Consider the following 13,331-nt stretch of genomic DNA (forward strand, 5'->3'; position numbering starts at 1 on the left):
AACTCCAAGGGCATCTCTACTCAGAGTCGGCCCTGGGGTTGAGAGGGGGCTAGGGAGAGTGGAAGACAGACTGAGAGACAGGCAGAGTGAGGACAGACAGAGTTGAGGACAGATGGAGAGAGTGGGTGGCTGGGAGAGGCAGCCTCGAGGTCCCCATCAGGGAAGAGGGGAAGCCACAGGTCCCCGCCTCCTCTGGGGCCCCGTGGCAGGGCAGGGCTCATGCAGAGGGCGAGTGGGGCAGGAGCTGGCACTTACTTCGATGGTGCTGTCCAGCGATCCCACGCTGTTACGCCGCCCCCGCTTCCCTGCACCCACAAGCAAGGAGCCCAGCGTCAGAGCAGCAACCCCCCTCCCCACCCTGCTGGGCTCCAGAGCTGGGCACCAGGCCTGGGCCCCTCCCGGGGACAGACACCCCTATCCCCTTTCCCCCCGTTGAAGAGGGGAAGGTGGGGAGGAGGAGAGGTGGAAGAGGAGGCGTGAGAGGAGGAAAAGATGGAGAAGGAGGAGAGGTGGTGCTGGAGAGATAGAAGAGGAAAGAGAGGAGGAGAGGTGGAGCAGCGAGAGAGAGGGGCTAAGACTGTGGCCCCACTTCACACTCCCTGGCCCAGACTCTGGGCTCCACCTGATCTGACCTGGCTCCCGGGCCCCCTGTGGCGCCGCGCCCAGGGCTCTGGATAAAGGCAGGGTGCGTGCAGGTGTGGCGGGTGCAGGGAAGGCTGGCGGCCAGTGACAGGAGGCAGAGAGGACACCCGGTCCCACATCTCCCCAGCCAGGGCGGGGGCCCCGAAGACTTGCCTGCGTCAGAGAGGTCTCGCAGGGAACTGCTGAGCGCGCCCCGTTTGAGCCCATCGCCTGCCCCATACGTGTCCTCCAGGCTGCTGCGGGCCAGTGTGCCATTCACTGAGTCCTTGGCCCCTCCGGGCTGTGAGGCGTTAGTCCGCATCATACCTTTCTGCTTCTCTAGCTCCGCTGGGTAGTAGCGGGGGAGACAGGGACAGAAGGTCAGGGACAGGAGTAAAAGGCCACCTGACTGACCCCAGCCCTCCATGAGCCCTCCCCATCCTTGCCTGCTCTCTCCCCAGGCCTCCTGCTTTGCCCCCTGGACAGGCAGCACGCTCCCCCCAAACCTCAGCTCCATCTCTGAAGTCCCCCCCGCCTCCCCCTGCCCCACAGCGCCCCACAGCGCCCAGCCCCGTTTTGTGCCATCTCCCCTGGTTGGGTTTTCCCTCTGTTCCTCCTCTGGTGCTTGCTCTTCCCGCTCCTCCAGCTCCTCCCCCCTTCCTCTCGTTCTTCTTGCTCCCTCTTGCTCCGGCTCCCCTGCCCACTCTCAGTCTGCTCTTCCCAACCCACCCCTGCCCTTCAAAACAGAGCTTCACAGCTGCTGATCACAGCAGGGGCAGGAAGGCCCTTGTGGATTACAGCAAAGGGCAATCCTTCCAAAGTCCGCTCAGTTCTCAGATATCTTGCTCCACAGCAGAGGGCTCCTGGAAGGACAGGAGCAGGAAACCAACAGGAATCGAAGCCTCTATTATGTGCTAGCTGTATGCTGGGAGCTGTGCATACTTGATCTTGCTCCATCTCACAACAGTTCAGAGGTAAGTATTATCATCCACATTTTTCAGAGGAAGAAACTGAGAACCTGAGAAGTCACAGAGCTTGCCCAAGGTCATACAGCTGGAAATGGGGGAGCCCATATTCTGGAAGCAGGTCTGCCTGAGTCCAAAGCCTGCATTCTCCAGCCTCTTTACACCCCCACCTCTCCGAGGAGGTCATGGAGACTTCTATCGCCTTCCCCCTCATCTTGGTATGCTCGCCCCTCTCCTGGGTCTCAGGGATCTTGTGAACTGAAATGTGTGACCCTGCCTTGCTGAGGAGTAGCGTTGACCCTGGGACGTTGAAGAGCTCACCAAGCAGCTGTCCACTGCCTCAGTTTCTCTCTCTGTGTCTGCCTGCCTCTTTCTCCTCAACACCATGTTACTTAACTGTGACTGCTTAGCCTGGAGAAGAGAAATCTTGGAGGGCATCGAGTGGAATGAGATGTGATCACTATTTCCCATTATATATGCTGAAAATGACTTGATGTGGCCCTCTGGGGGCCAGAAAGATGGGCGATGGGGACTCAGCTCAGGAACTGGAATGTGGGAAGAGGACACCTTGTCTACCTTACCTCATCGAAATGCCACAACTCTGTGAAGGAGATTTCATCTTCCCAATGTCATGTATGAAGAAACTGGGGCTCTGGGAGTCAGGCAACTTGCCCCGGTTTACCTAAATAAGGAGTAGCAAACCTGGGATCTGAAACTGGAGTCCTACCTCCAGAACCCTGATTCTTCTCCCTGCTGCCTTTCAATAGAAGGAAGAGTTGGTTCATAATTAGGGCCTGGAGTAATAATCAGCCATTCAGAGGTAATGAGCCCTTTGTCACTGAAAGGTTCCTAGAATGAGGGTAGGAAGGCTGGACAAGCTAACCCTCAACTCTGAGATCCTCAGAGGACAGGATTCTTGGTGTCTGCAGGCTGCTGTGTCAGGAAAAGGGGAAAGAGGCGCCGCTGGGCTACTCACACTCCACGCGGTATTTCTCCATCTCCTGCACCTCGGCAATGGACTCGCGCAAGTCGGACGTGAAGCGCAGCCGATCCTGGAGGCTGGGCGCGTTGAAGATGATGAGGACTTTGCGTTCCCCGCCAGGTACTGCGGACAGCAGCTTGATCCCAAACTGGTAATCTGTGCGGAAGGGGGAGGTCAGGCACCTCTGTCAGGACTGAAGCCAAGTGGCTCACACGTGCATTGGTTTTTCTACTGTCCAACTCTGATCCAGCCTCCTCTCGGCTCAAGCATCTTTAGCGGCTCCCCTTTGTCCCCCCGAAGCCCCCGAAGCTCCTGGTAGTCATGGCCCCGTTACTCCCTATACTCCAGATACGAAGGCAAGCTGAACTCGAGCTGCTCTCTCGAACCCCTTCCTTCACACCTCTGCCTCTACTCACATTGCTTCTGCTGCCACCCAACAAAGCTCCTCTGGCTCAGTCCTTCAAAGCGCAGCGTGATCACCATCTCTTCGGCCCACCAGAAAACATACACACCGCGGTTCTCGGCCAGACCACGAGTTCCCCAGGGCATGGACCCCAATTATACTTCACCCCAGCCTGCCCTGCATCCCAGGACCACGTAGGTGCTTTGGACACCTTAGTCCCATTGTAAAGGGCTCCAAAAAGCTGGTGGTTGGTATGGATGAAGGAGGAGCACAGGGGCCATGGCATAGACTTTTGGGATGCTGGGATCCAAGAAGGGACTCACATGAATTCTGGAAGAGCTGCATGTGCATTTCCACGAGAGGAAAGGACTGACGGAAGCTGTACGTCACCAAGATCTTCTTCTTCTGGAAAATTTTGGTGACCTTTGGCAGGGGGCGGGAAAAAGACAAGAGGCAGGGTTTGGGGTGGGGAATTTCCACATGACACCTATTTCTCATAGCCACCCTCCCCTCCCACCGCCACTAGCAGACATAAACACACAAACACACATACCCACGAGTTGGGAAGAACTGAAGCTTGAGGAGCAGAACGGGAGAGACGGGAGAAAATGCAAGTTCCTCATGTAATGACAACGCACAACAGGCATTTACGATTTTTACAGGAAGTAACTGAGTGCTGTTCTCTCCAGAAAGCCCGTTCTATCTAACACCTCACACGGACTCCCCGACCCTGCTCCCTTCCCGGAGCTTCCAGAGTGCTGCTTTGGTGCCTTTCACCATGAGGCTTTAGGTGAGCACTCTGAGGGTGTGGTCGCCCCCTGCTGGACCGGGAGCGCCAAGAGGAGTCTGGTTTTCGTGTTTCTTGCCCCCCCCCGCCCCCCCCCAAAGAACCCAGCAAACAATGGCAAATGCCAATGAACCCATGTCTAGAGTTAACGAGTCTTCCTCTCAATAGCCCAAGGTCTTTATCAAGGACTTGGGCACTCTGGATTCGACCACCATAGGCTGTGAACACCTCAGACAGTCTCCAAGTGGTGTTCAAAAGTAAAGTATTTCATTTCAGGACAGTTACAGCACACGGTTATGCAGAGCATTTTTTTTTTTTTTTTTTTTTTTTTTAGTCCTTCAGACTGTGAGCTCCCGAGAGCAAGGACTGAGTCTCACTCATCTCTGTGAACCCAGTGCCTAGCATGGGGCTGGACACACACAGGCGTCAGTGCGTGACAGGTGGTGAGACATTTACTCAGCACCTGTGTGGGCCAGGCACTCCTCTGGGTTAGGCTATTCCACATCTGACTTCTTAACTCCATCCTCATGACAACCCCATGAGATAGGGATTAGCCCCACTTCACAGAGGAGGAAATTGAGGCTTAGAGAAGGCATTGGAGGGGCTTCATCTAAAGCGGCAATTCTCAGCTAGGGGTGACTTTGAACCCCGGGGGACATCTAGCAACGTCTGGAAACAGTTTTGGTTGAAGGAGTGCTTCTAGTATCTAGGAGGTCGAGACCAGGGATGCTGTCCTCCAATGCACAGGATAGCGCCGCCCCCCCCCCAACAAAGAAGAGTTATCCTGCCCCAAATGTCAATAGTGTTGAGATTGAGAGACGCTGTTCTAAAGAAGAGAAGACCACGGGGGTGGGGTGGTGGTGGGGAGACAGGTCACTGTCCTCAAATCTCTGAGGAGCTGTCTCAGAGCAGGAGAACACTTGTTCTCTGTGATTGCAAGGGCCCAGGGAAGATGGTTAGAGGAAACCCATTGGGAGACAGTTTCTATCAGTCAGAGCTGTCTAACCAGGAAACTGTCTCCGCAGTGATGCAAGCAGGGGGCCATGCAGGAAACTGGTTCTTGCCCCGGGGAAAGAGGTTGGACGGGAGACCCTGAAATTCTCTTCCCACCAGCAGGGTCCTTAAGAGTCCCAGCTCTAAAAGATGCACGTCTACAGTGGTGACGAGCTTGGTTTTAAGACTCACTTCCAGCATCCTGACCACCCGAAGGTTTCAGAGTGACCCCAGGGTCACAGGTTCATCTCCTTCCAGCCAACACTCTGGGCTACGGAGATGGACAGGGACTTTTCCTACCGCTTCCCAGGTTGTATGTCTGTCAACTCCCCTGGTCCTCACATTTTCTCCCCCTGTGGCACTGTCACCACCTCCAAATGGATCCGAGAGGGAAAAGAGGGGCGGAGGGGGCCTGTGCCTTATCCGAGACTGCGCAGATACCATGGCAGAGCACCTCACCCACCACGCCCCCACCCGCCAACGTTAACATGGTTCACCCCGGACCCAGGGTCCAAGCTCACCACCTCCCCTTCGTTTCCGCCCCCCACCGCCCCAGTGCTCATACCACAAGGAGATCGTTGAAGAGGAAGACTTCCCGCTGATGCAACCCTAGCCGCTGGGGGCGGTTTGGGTCTGGCACCTCATAGAGTTGACAGCAGCAAACCAGTCGACGGTGGGGAAGAGACAAGACCTAGGCAGGCATGGGGAAATAGGAGTCAGCAAGGCAAGCACGCCAGCTTCGGGCCTCCGGCACCTTATCGTTCAACCTCAAGAGGAAGTCTACCTCTGATCTGTATCACTGTCACTCTGACACGAGGAGTCGGAGCAACGGAGGCCTGGGCTTGCCTTTGTCCGTAGAGCTCTCTCTGTCTGGAGTACCTTTCTTGCCCAGTTCCATATTCCACTCTTCCTCCAAACCCCAGTTCTAGTGACTGAAAATGACCTCTCCCTCCTTGCTGCTCCCTTAGACTGACGATAAGGCAGACGTATTGGGCTGACATCCCCACTCCCAGTCTGTGAATGCCCCCAAGGATGGAGACTCTGTCTGATTCGTATCTGTGTCCCTACTCCCTAGTGAAATGCTGGGCTCTGTGGAAAGGCATCTGTAAATGTTTGTTGACTACAAGACCAGAGGGTGTTCTTGGTTTTGGTTATCAGCTAACTATTAGCTTGGCTCCTCACCTGGGATGGAGAGGCAAAACCACAGGTGGGAAGGATGTGTGCTAGATTCATTCCGCCAAGAGGGTCTCACTCTGCACCACGACCCCTGAGAATGCATTATCACCCACTCCATCAGAGGGGGGAGTCTGGGGCTCAGAGAGGGGTACTGACTTACCTATCACTCAGTGGCAGAAGCCGACTCAAACCCTGTCCCCTCTGCAGCCTCCCAAGGCACTCACCGGTTTCTTGCCCACAATCATGCGCTCCACGGCCTGCACCTGGGACACATGGTCATCATTGGTTCGCAGTTCACGCCCCTGGATACGCTGGTAGATGCCCACAAGGAGGTCTCGGGGGATGTCCTCACCATTGTCAACCCCTGGGGAGGGGAGCGACACAGGGATATATTGCATGATGTGGGGAGTGGGTGGCAGGGGTTCTCCACAATGTCCCACACTGAGGCAGGAGTGCAAACAATGGCTAGGACTGGAGGGAGCGGGCACCCTCAGTCCCTTGGTCAGGAGGACTGGGCCAGAACAGGCGTCCTTTGCCAAGCAACTGGATAGTAGCAAGTTGCTTTCTTTCCCAGTGTGGGGATTTTTTTCTAGGCAACTCAGAGCACACTGTGATGAAAATAATCAGATAGCTTTGCCTTTCTAACTAGCAAAAATAATGTTAAATGATATATCCAGTGTTAATAAGGGGGCAGGGAAGTGGGCACGTATATTAACATAATTGTTTCGGAAGGTAACTTGGCAAAAGCCTAAATATTCCATGATTCTTTTTCTAGGAATCTGCTCTAAGGAATTACTCAGAAATATGTGCAAAGATTCAGGTACGAGTGCTACTTACAGGAAAACTTCGAAACAACCTAAGTTCTCACAATAGAGGCATAATTAACTAAAGCTGAGTGTATCCACTTAAAATAATTCACAGCTATTCAAAACTTGATGTTTACAAAAAGCATGAGAAAATTCCTGTAGCAAGGTAAGTGGGAAGAGCAGGGTAATAAATTACATTCCTGGCATGATCTTAACTGTATAAAAAGTTACATATGCATAGGGAAAAAAAGACTAGAAAACAGCAAAATATCAACCATGGTTGCCAACAGGGGGCAGAATTCAGGATGATTAAACAATTTTTTCTCGTTTGCTCTATTTCCATAATTTCTGGGTATGAACAAGTATTCATTTCATTTGTTTGTTTGCTTATTTATTTAATAATTGGAGGGGCAAGAAACACACATATATAATACATATATACATATACATGTACATACATACATGTATGCATACGTATATATATTTGTATATATGTATATGTGTATATATGTATATATATTTGGAGAGGTACCGCCTCTCCAAACACACACACAATACATATATACACATATATGTACGCACATATACACATGTAAGCACATATGTATGCACATATATGTGTGCGCATATATGCACACGCACATATACGAATGTGTGCACACACACACATACATACATACAGAGAGAGGAGGAGGGAGGGAGAGAGGATGGGTGAAATGAATGAATGAATGAATGAATGACTAATAGCAGGATTCTGGGAGACAGCTCCAGATGGCCTCTGATCTAACTCCCTCTTCCTAAGTCTACCATCCTTCTCCACTCCTGACTGTCTGCTGAGTGAAACCCACTCACTCTTCCCTCTAACCCTCCTTCTAGAGAAAATGTTTTCTCCTTTGGGAATGCCACGCCTCCTCCTTGGACAGGTGCTAAGAGAACATCCTTCCTCACACCGCCTTTTTACCTCAGCTGCCAAAGAGCTTGAGCCCAGCAACCGCGCACAGCCTGCCGGTCAGCCAATTTGTCTCATCTGTTTGTTTTTCCTCAATTCTATTTCCCTCGTTCATTTCTGTTTAAATAATCCTAACGCCTGCGCCATTTTTCGTAGGCTGCTCTTTGGTGAGATGCCGGGGCTTGACATCAATACGATAAACCAAGAAAAAAACGTCAAGGCGACACCTTTCACCCGGCATTCAAGGCCCTCACATATTGATTCTCACTGACCTTCCCATCCTGACTGTTCTCCCAACACCTTTTCCTACCTCTGTGCCTTTGTATTCTTACCGCTAGGTAAGCCTCCTCTATTACTGTTCTGTCACATTATCCATGCCTTCAAGGCCCACCTTAAAATGAAAATGCTACTTCCTTCAGGAAGTGTGTTGGAGGTGGGATCTCCCTCCTCTGAGCTCTGACTGCACTTTTGGCCCGTCTGACATCACGATTCGCTTTTTCTCTTGTGTTGGGTATCTGGTCCTCTAAGTCAGTCTGTCCCACAAACAGACTGTCCCCGAGCTCTCTTGGGGCGGGGGCCATGGTGTCCTTAGTGCCCATCACAGGGCCGGGCACACGGGAGGCACTCAGCCTCAGCTGGCTGGCTGGCTGGCTGGTCAAGGGACTAAGTGAATGCATGGATGGAGGAAAGGGTACAGAGAATAATTAAATAAGCCTTTATGGGCATAAGTAAAGAGGAGTGGGAAATAGAAAGTGATGCGTCAATGAGTGGATTAGTATAAGCTCTGTAAGAACCAGGGCTTTTCTCTCTCACGTTCACTGCTGTAATAACCCCAGAACCCACTACATCAGTATTTGGTGCAGGAATGAGCAGACAAACGATATTTGAGTGAATTAATAGGGGAATGTGGCAGCTTTGGCAGAAAATGAGAGAACATCACAGGCTCATTTCCAGGGAGCCTGTGTGATCTCCCCCCTCCTTCCCTAGCCCACCCCCACCCTGCCCACTCTCCCTTCCCAGGTGAAGGATGGGACAAGCCGATAGGGAGGTCTGGGGTCACCTCTCAGGTTCTTGATGAAGTCATCTAGTTTCATCTTGCGTTCAGCCTTGACGCTGGGACTGTACATGTCGGTATTGAGGAGGATGATAGCGAAAGCAAGGATGAAGATGGTGTCTGGGTTCCGGAACTGGCGCACAAGGGCTGGGTTACACACACAGTACCGCTGGCTGCAGGGCAGGATCAGGGCCAAGGTCAGGCACCAGTGATCTTCACCTACCCACCATCCCTCCCCCCACAACCCAGTCTGGTGCCCCCAACCCTCTCCCCCAAGAAATATTCCCAAGCCTTTCGGACATGTCCTCTTCCTTTGGTTTCCCCAAGACTAGCATGTAAAAATCACAACCACTACCTTTTATGGAGCTCTGCTAGGGGACTTAGGTACATTGTGTCATGTAATCCTATCACAATCCTGCAAGGTAGCGATTAGCAGCCCCATTTTACAGAGGAAGTAATGAGGCCCAAAGAGAAGAGGTAACCTGCCCGAGGTAATAGAGCTGGCAAATGGCGAAGACAAGATGAAAATCCAGATCTTTCTGACTATAAGGCAAATCCTTCTGCCATTATGGGCAACAGGTTCTTGGCAATTCTTCTGTTTCTCTGCTACCTACCCTGACGTGGTGGAGCCAGGATTTCTATCCAGGTCTGCCTGATCCCCAAAGCATGAACAGTAGAGGAGAAGAACTAAGGGCGTTGGGTCACGGAGGCAAACACACCTGAGTTCAAATCCTGGCTCCGCGTCTTACTTGCTGTATGATCCCGAGCAAGTTACTTAACCTCTCTAAATTTCCGATTTCTTACGTGCAACATGGGAATAATAATGAAAGCCCCTTACCTCGTAGGGTTGTTGGGAGTATTCGGCGAAATAATCGTATACAGTGCCTAGCTCAGCACCTGATACCTGGTGAGTAGTTGATAAGCACTAGCTGTAGCTGCTCTTGTCACCTGTTGGACGCCCACCCCAGGTGCTGAGCTGGACGCTTTAGGCTCACTACCTCTGTTCCTCACAACTGCACAACTGCCTGGCAAGACAGGACTTACGATTGCCATTTTCTGGTCAGGAAAGTATGGGGCTCAGAGAGGTGAGGGAAGAGCCCCCTGGAAGGAGGGAAGCAGCTTCGGGAGTGGGAGACAGGCACACCTGAAGGCTTCGATGAGTCGCTCTACTTTCTGGGCCTCGCCTTGAACCCGGATGTGGGATTGGAACTTCCGGAGTGCGTCATCCAAATCCATGGAGGAGAAGTCCATCTCATCCACCACACAGCTGCGGAGCAAAGAAGTAGGTATGGCACTCTCAAGTCCTCTGTAGAAAAACCTCTGCCCTACCCTGACCTGCCCGAGTGGACAAACGCCCCCGGGGCCAGACTGCTAAAATCTGGACCCATGGCCCTCGCATCCTTACGAGGATGGAATGTTTGAAATGGAATCCACCCCAGAAAAATCAAGGCCAGACACATGTTACTAAGGGTCCTTTCCATTGACCCACTCTTTTCAGAGTTCGGAAAACTGAGGTCCAAAGTAGGTCAGAGGACAAGCAGGGCCACCCAGAAGACTTTTAGGGATAGGGCTAAGAGAGATCAAACCTTTTTGAAGTATACAGGGGTATGGGAGCAGGAAGATCTCTTCATCCTGTTTTGTAAGGTTTATCGGAGTGAAAAGGACCAGCTGCCCACTTCCTCCCTCCTGCCCTCGTTTTCCAGGAATCCCTGGCCCAGTCTTCCCCATCCTGGGGTCCTCACTCCAACACGTCTCTGTTGAACTGCTTCTGCCGGTTCCCTAGGAATTCCCCTATCATCTGCCGGCTCAGGCCTTTCCGTTCCAGGATAAAGTGAGCCACTCCCACCGGTGTGTCTGACAGGAAGCCCCGCTCAATCAGATACTGGATGCCCTTCTCTGGCTTCCTGCAGAAAGAGGGGAGGTAGATGAGATGACTGTCCTCAGAAGAACTCGGCTGTCTGTCCCACTGCTTGAACTAATTTGGGGCCCAACCATAGCCTCGGAGAACCAAGGAAGTTGAATATATAATTTGGTCCAATCCCTTCACGGCACAGATGGGAACACTGAGGCCCAAGGAGAGGAAGCCACTCTCACAGAGCTTCCAAATTCCAAGGTATCCTCAACCCAACTCCTTCCTTCCCGGGAGCCACACTACGATGGAAAGAAAATTAAGATCTAATGAGAGGCTGCTCTATGCCAGGGCCTTCCATACTCCCAGCAGGCACAGGGGACTCCTGGGAAAAAGGCCTGAGCTCCAGGCTACGCCCTTTTTTCTGGGTCACAGACCCTCTAAACAGGAAAGCAAAGAGGTTACTTTGTCTGCATCCCACATTGAGCCCAGACAAGGTATTACCCAGCCTCTGTGGGTGGTTCAACCGACAAGTTACGCCCTGCTTTCCACGAGGCCAAATCCGGGTCTGAACTGTCCCATATTCAGAACCCCAGAGCCTGAGGCCCCCCCACGAGGCTGGAATTTGGAAGAGACTTTGGTGCCACCGGAGTCTCAAGTCCGTTACTTACCAGTTGTATGACTCAGGACAACTCCTTTTACTTCTCCAAGCCTCAGTTCCTTCTCTCTAAAATGGGGACACTACTTCCCCCCTTCCTGAGCTATTTCGAGAAGTAAATACAGGTAGCAGTGCCTACTAGACTATGAAGACACAGGCCACTCGCTTTCTCATTCTTTTCTGACCAAATGTCACACTTCCACCCGGCTCCTAAGTACCTGGCACAAGACCAGGCATCTAGAAAGAGCTCGGTCATGGTCACGGACTACTCCAGCACCCCACCTTGGGCCCCCAGCACCTCAAATATACACACCCTGCTAATCAATAGATGGAAGCCCCGAAGCCCAAGGAAGGAACACACCTTGCCCAGAGCTGCACACAGAGTTTGGCCGAAGTCGGTTTAGGGGTCCAGGGCTCCTGTGACTCGGGGCAGGGCTCTTGATACCTCACATCGCCTCCCCACCATAAAGTGGATGTGGGGGAACCAAGGTTCAGAACCCATCCCTATAGACAGTGAACTGGGGAGAAGGAATCTTCTTGCCCAAAGTCCCACAGCCAGTCAGAGGCAGTATTAGGCCTAGAGCTGCCTCTGACAGAGGTAGGGGTGTGTGTGCGTACGTGTGCGTGTGTGTGCGTGTGTGTGTGTATGTGTGTGTGGTGGGGAGGGCTTTCTCTTCGGCCACCCTGCTGCCCATCCTCTTCCCCGAAAAGGCCAGGGAGAAAGTCCGTCCACAAAACAAGACGGTGGAAGCAGGGCCTCTGCTTGGAGTTCAGCCCCCGCGGTCCAAGCGCCCCTAGCAGGGGAGGGAGGGCTGAGGAGGCAGGGGAGGGAGGGCTGAGGAGGCAGGGGAGGGAGGGCTGAGGAGGCAGGGGAGGGAGCACGTACTTGTTGAACAGGTTGAGGCCAATTCTGTAATGCCGCCTCTGCACCACGTCGTTGTTAAAGGCTGGCGAGTCCCAGCTGTGCCGCGTCTCCCGCTGGTAAGTCTGCTTGCACAGGCCTGTGGCTGGAGGCTCCCTCAGGCTGTCCCTCGAGGAGGAGCCAGAGCTGCAGTTGATGGTCTCGTTGGAATTGCTGGAGCTCTCGAGGCTCTCATTATCTCCACCATCAGAGTTCTCGCCTGCTGCCTCACACTTCCCCAACCTCCGACCCCCAGCCACACCACTGGGCCCGGTGCCACTGTTGGGGGCTGGGGGCAGGGGCCCTGGCGGGGCTGGGGCTGGGCCCTCCGGGGCTGGGTAGTGGCGGTGTGGGATCGGGGCCCTGCCCGGTGGCCCCTTGTGCTTCAGGGTCCCATGGGGGCTGCAGCCATCAGCCTCATACACCAGCTGGCGGTGGACAGAGCCGCGATCTGAGCGGTCGCTCAGGTCCACGGAGCTGTCACTAGGAGGCTCAATGGTAAGCAGGGGAAGGTGGGCGGCCCGCAGCCGGAAATCCCGGCACTCCAAGCACCCAGGGCCCCTGCGAGTGCCTTCCTCACGGGCACCATCTTCCCGGGTCCCCGGTGGCACTGGTGGAGGAACTGGCGGGAGAGGGGCTGGTGCCCAGAACTCGGGCCGGCCCTGGGGTGGGGGCTCTGTGCTGGGCAGTCGCTCAGGGGATGGTGGGGGAACTGGGTCATCCAAGTAGAGGGGAAGATCACTGAAGGATGTGGCCGAGCTGTCCTCCTGCTGTTCCTTTGACTCCCGCTTCTCCAGTTGGGCTGACCCTGGCTCCTCAGACATGGGCCCTGATGGGTGGCAGTTCAGGGCCTCATCAATGGACTCAGCCAGAGACTTTACCTGTGTGGGCGGAAAGGGGAAGGGGGAAAGGGAGAGAAAGGAAGGAAAGATGAAGGGAAGGAGGGTGGGATGGTGCAAGGGGGGGAATGAGGAAGGGGGAAAGGGAGGGGAGGAGGGAGGGAGGAAGGGAGGATGGGAGGGAGGGGAAAAGGGGGAATCTTCCTAATGGGTCAGCCAAGAAGAAGTGGGTCCCCTCCCCCGCCTCCATAGGTTCTCTGCAGTATATAAAACAACTCCCAGGGAGCCATTGTGAGCTCACAGGAGCTGGGTAATGGTGCCAAGTTCGCTTCTCAAATGTCTCAATAC

At 53.6% G+C, this 13,331-nt stretch overlaps 1 protein-coding gene across 4 annotated transcripts in view; it reads right to left on the reverse strand.

The window, feature by feature from the left end:
- The window catches only part of IQSEC2 (IQ motif and Sec7 domain ArfGEF 2), a 75,325-nt gene that overhangs the window by 2,598 nt on the left and 59,396 nt on the right, over positions 1 to 13,331 (reverse strand). For 3 of the 4 annotated variants that reach the window (XM_034986328.1, XM_034986476.1, XM_034986412.1), the window contains 9 exons: positions 12,130 to 13,025; positions 10,479 to 10,640; positions 9,881 to 10,003; positions 8,743 to 8,909; positions 6,152 to 6,291; positions 5,317 to 5,442; positions 3,295 to 3,394; positions 2,563 to 2,724; positions 796 to 969 (listed from right to left, as the gene is read on the reverse strand). In XM_034986328.1, coding sequence (XP_034842219.1) covers positions 796 to 969; positions 2,563 to 2,724; positions 3,295 to 3,394; positions 5,317 to 5,442; positions 6,152 to 6,291; positions 8,743 to 8,909; positions 9,881 to 10,003; positions 10,479 to 10,640; positions 12,130 to 13,025 — 2,050 coding nt within the window. Of the gene's footprint in view, positions 1 to 255; positions 306 to 795; positions 970 to 2,562; positions 2,725 to 3,294; positions 3,395 to 5,316; positions 5,443 to 6,151; positions 6,292 to 8,742; positions 8,910 to 9,880; positions 10,004 to 10,478; positions 10,641 to 12,129; positions 13,026 to 13,331 lie in introns of all 4 variants that reach the window. The other variant, XM_034986530.1, reaches the window with a different exon arrangement.

This window comes from Mirounga leonina, unplaced genomic scaffold (genome assembly GCF_011800145.1).
Source record: "Mirounga leonina isolate KUSES-001 unplaced genomic scaffold, KU_Mleo_1.0 Mir_101529, whole genome shotgun sequence".
NCBI classification, from domain to species: Eukaryota; Metazoa; Chordata; class Mammalia; order Carnivora; family Phocidae; genus Mirounga; species Mirounga leonina.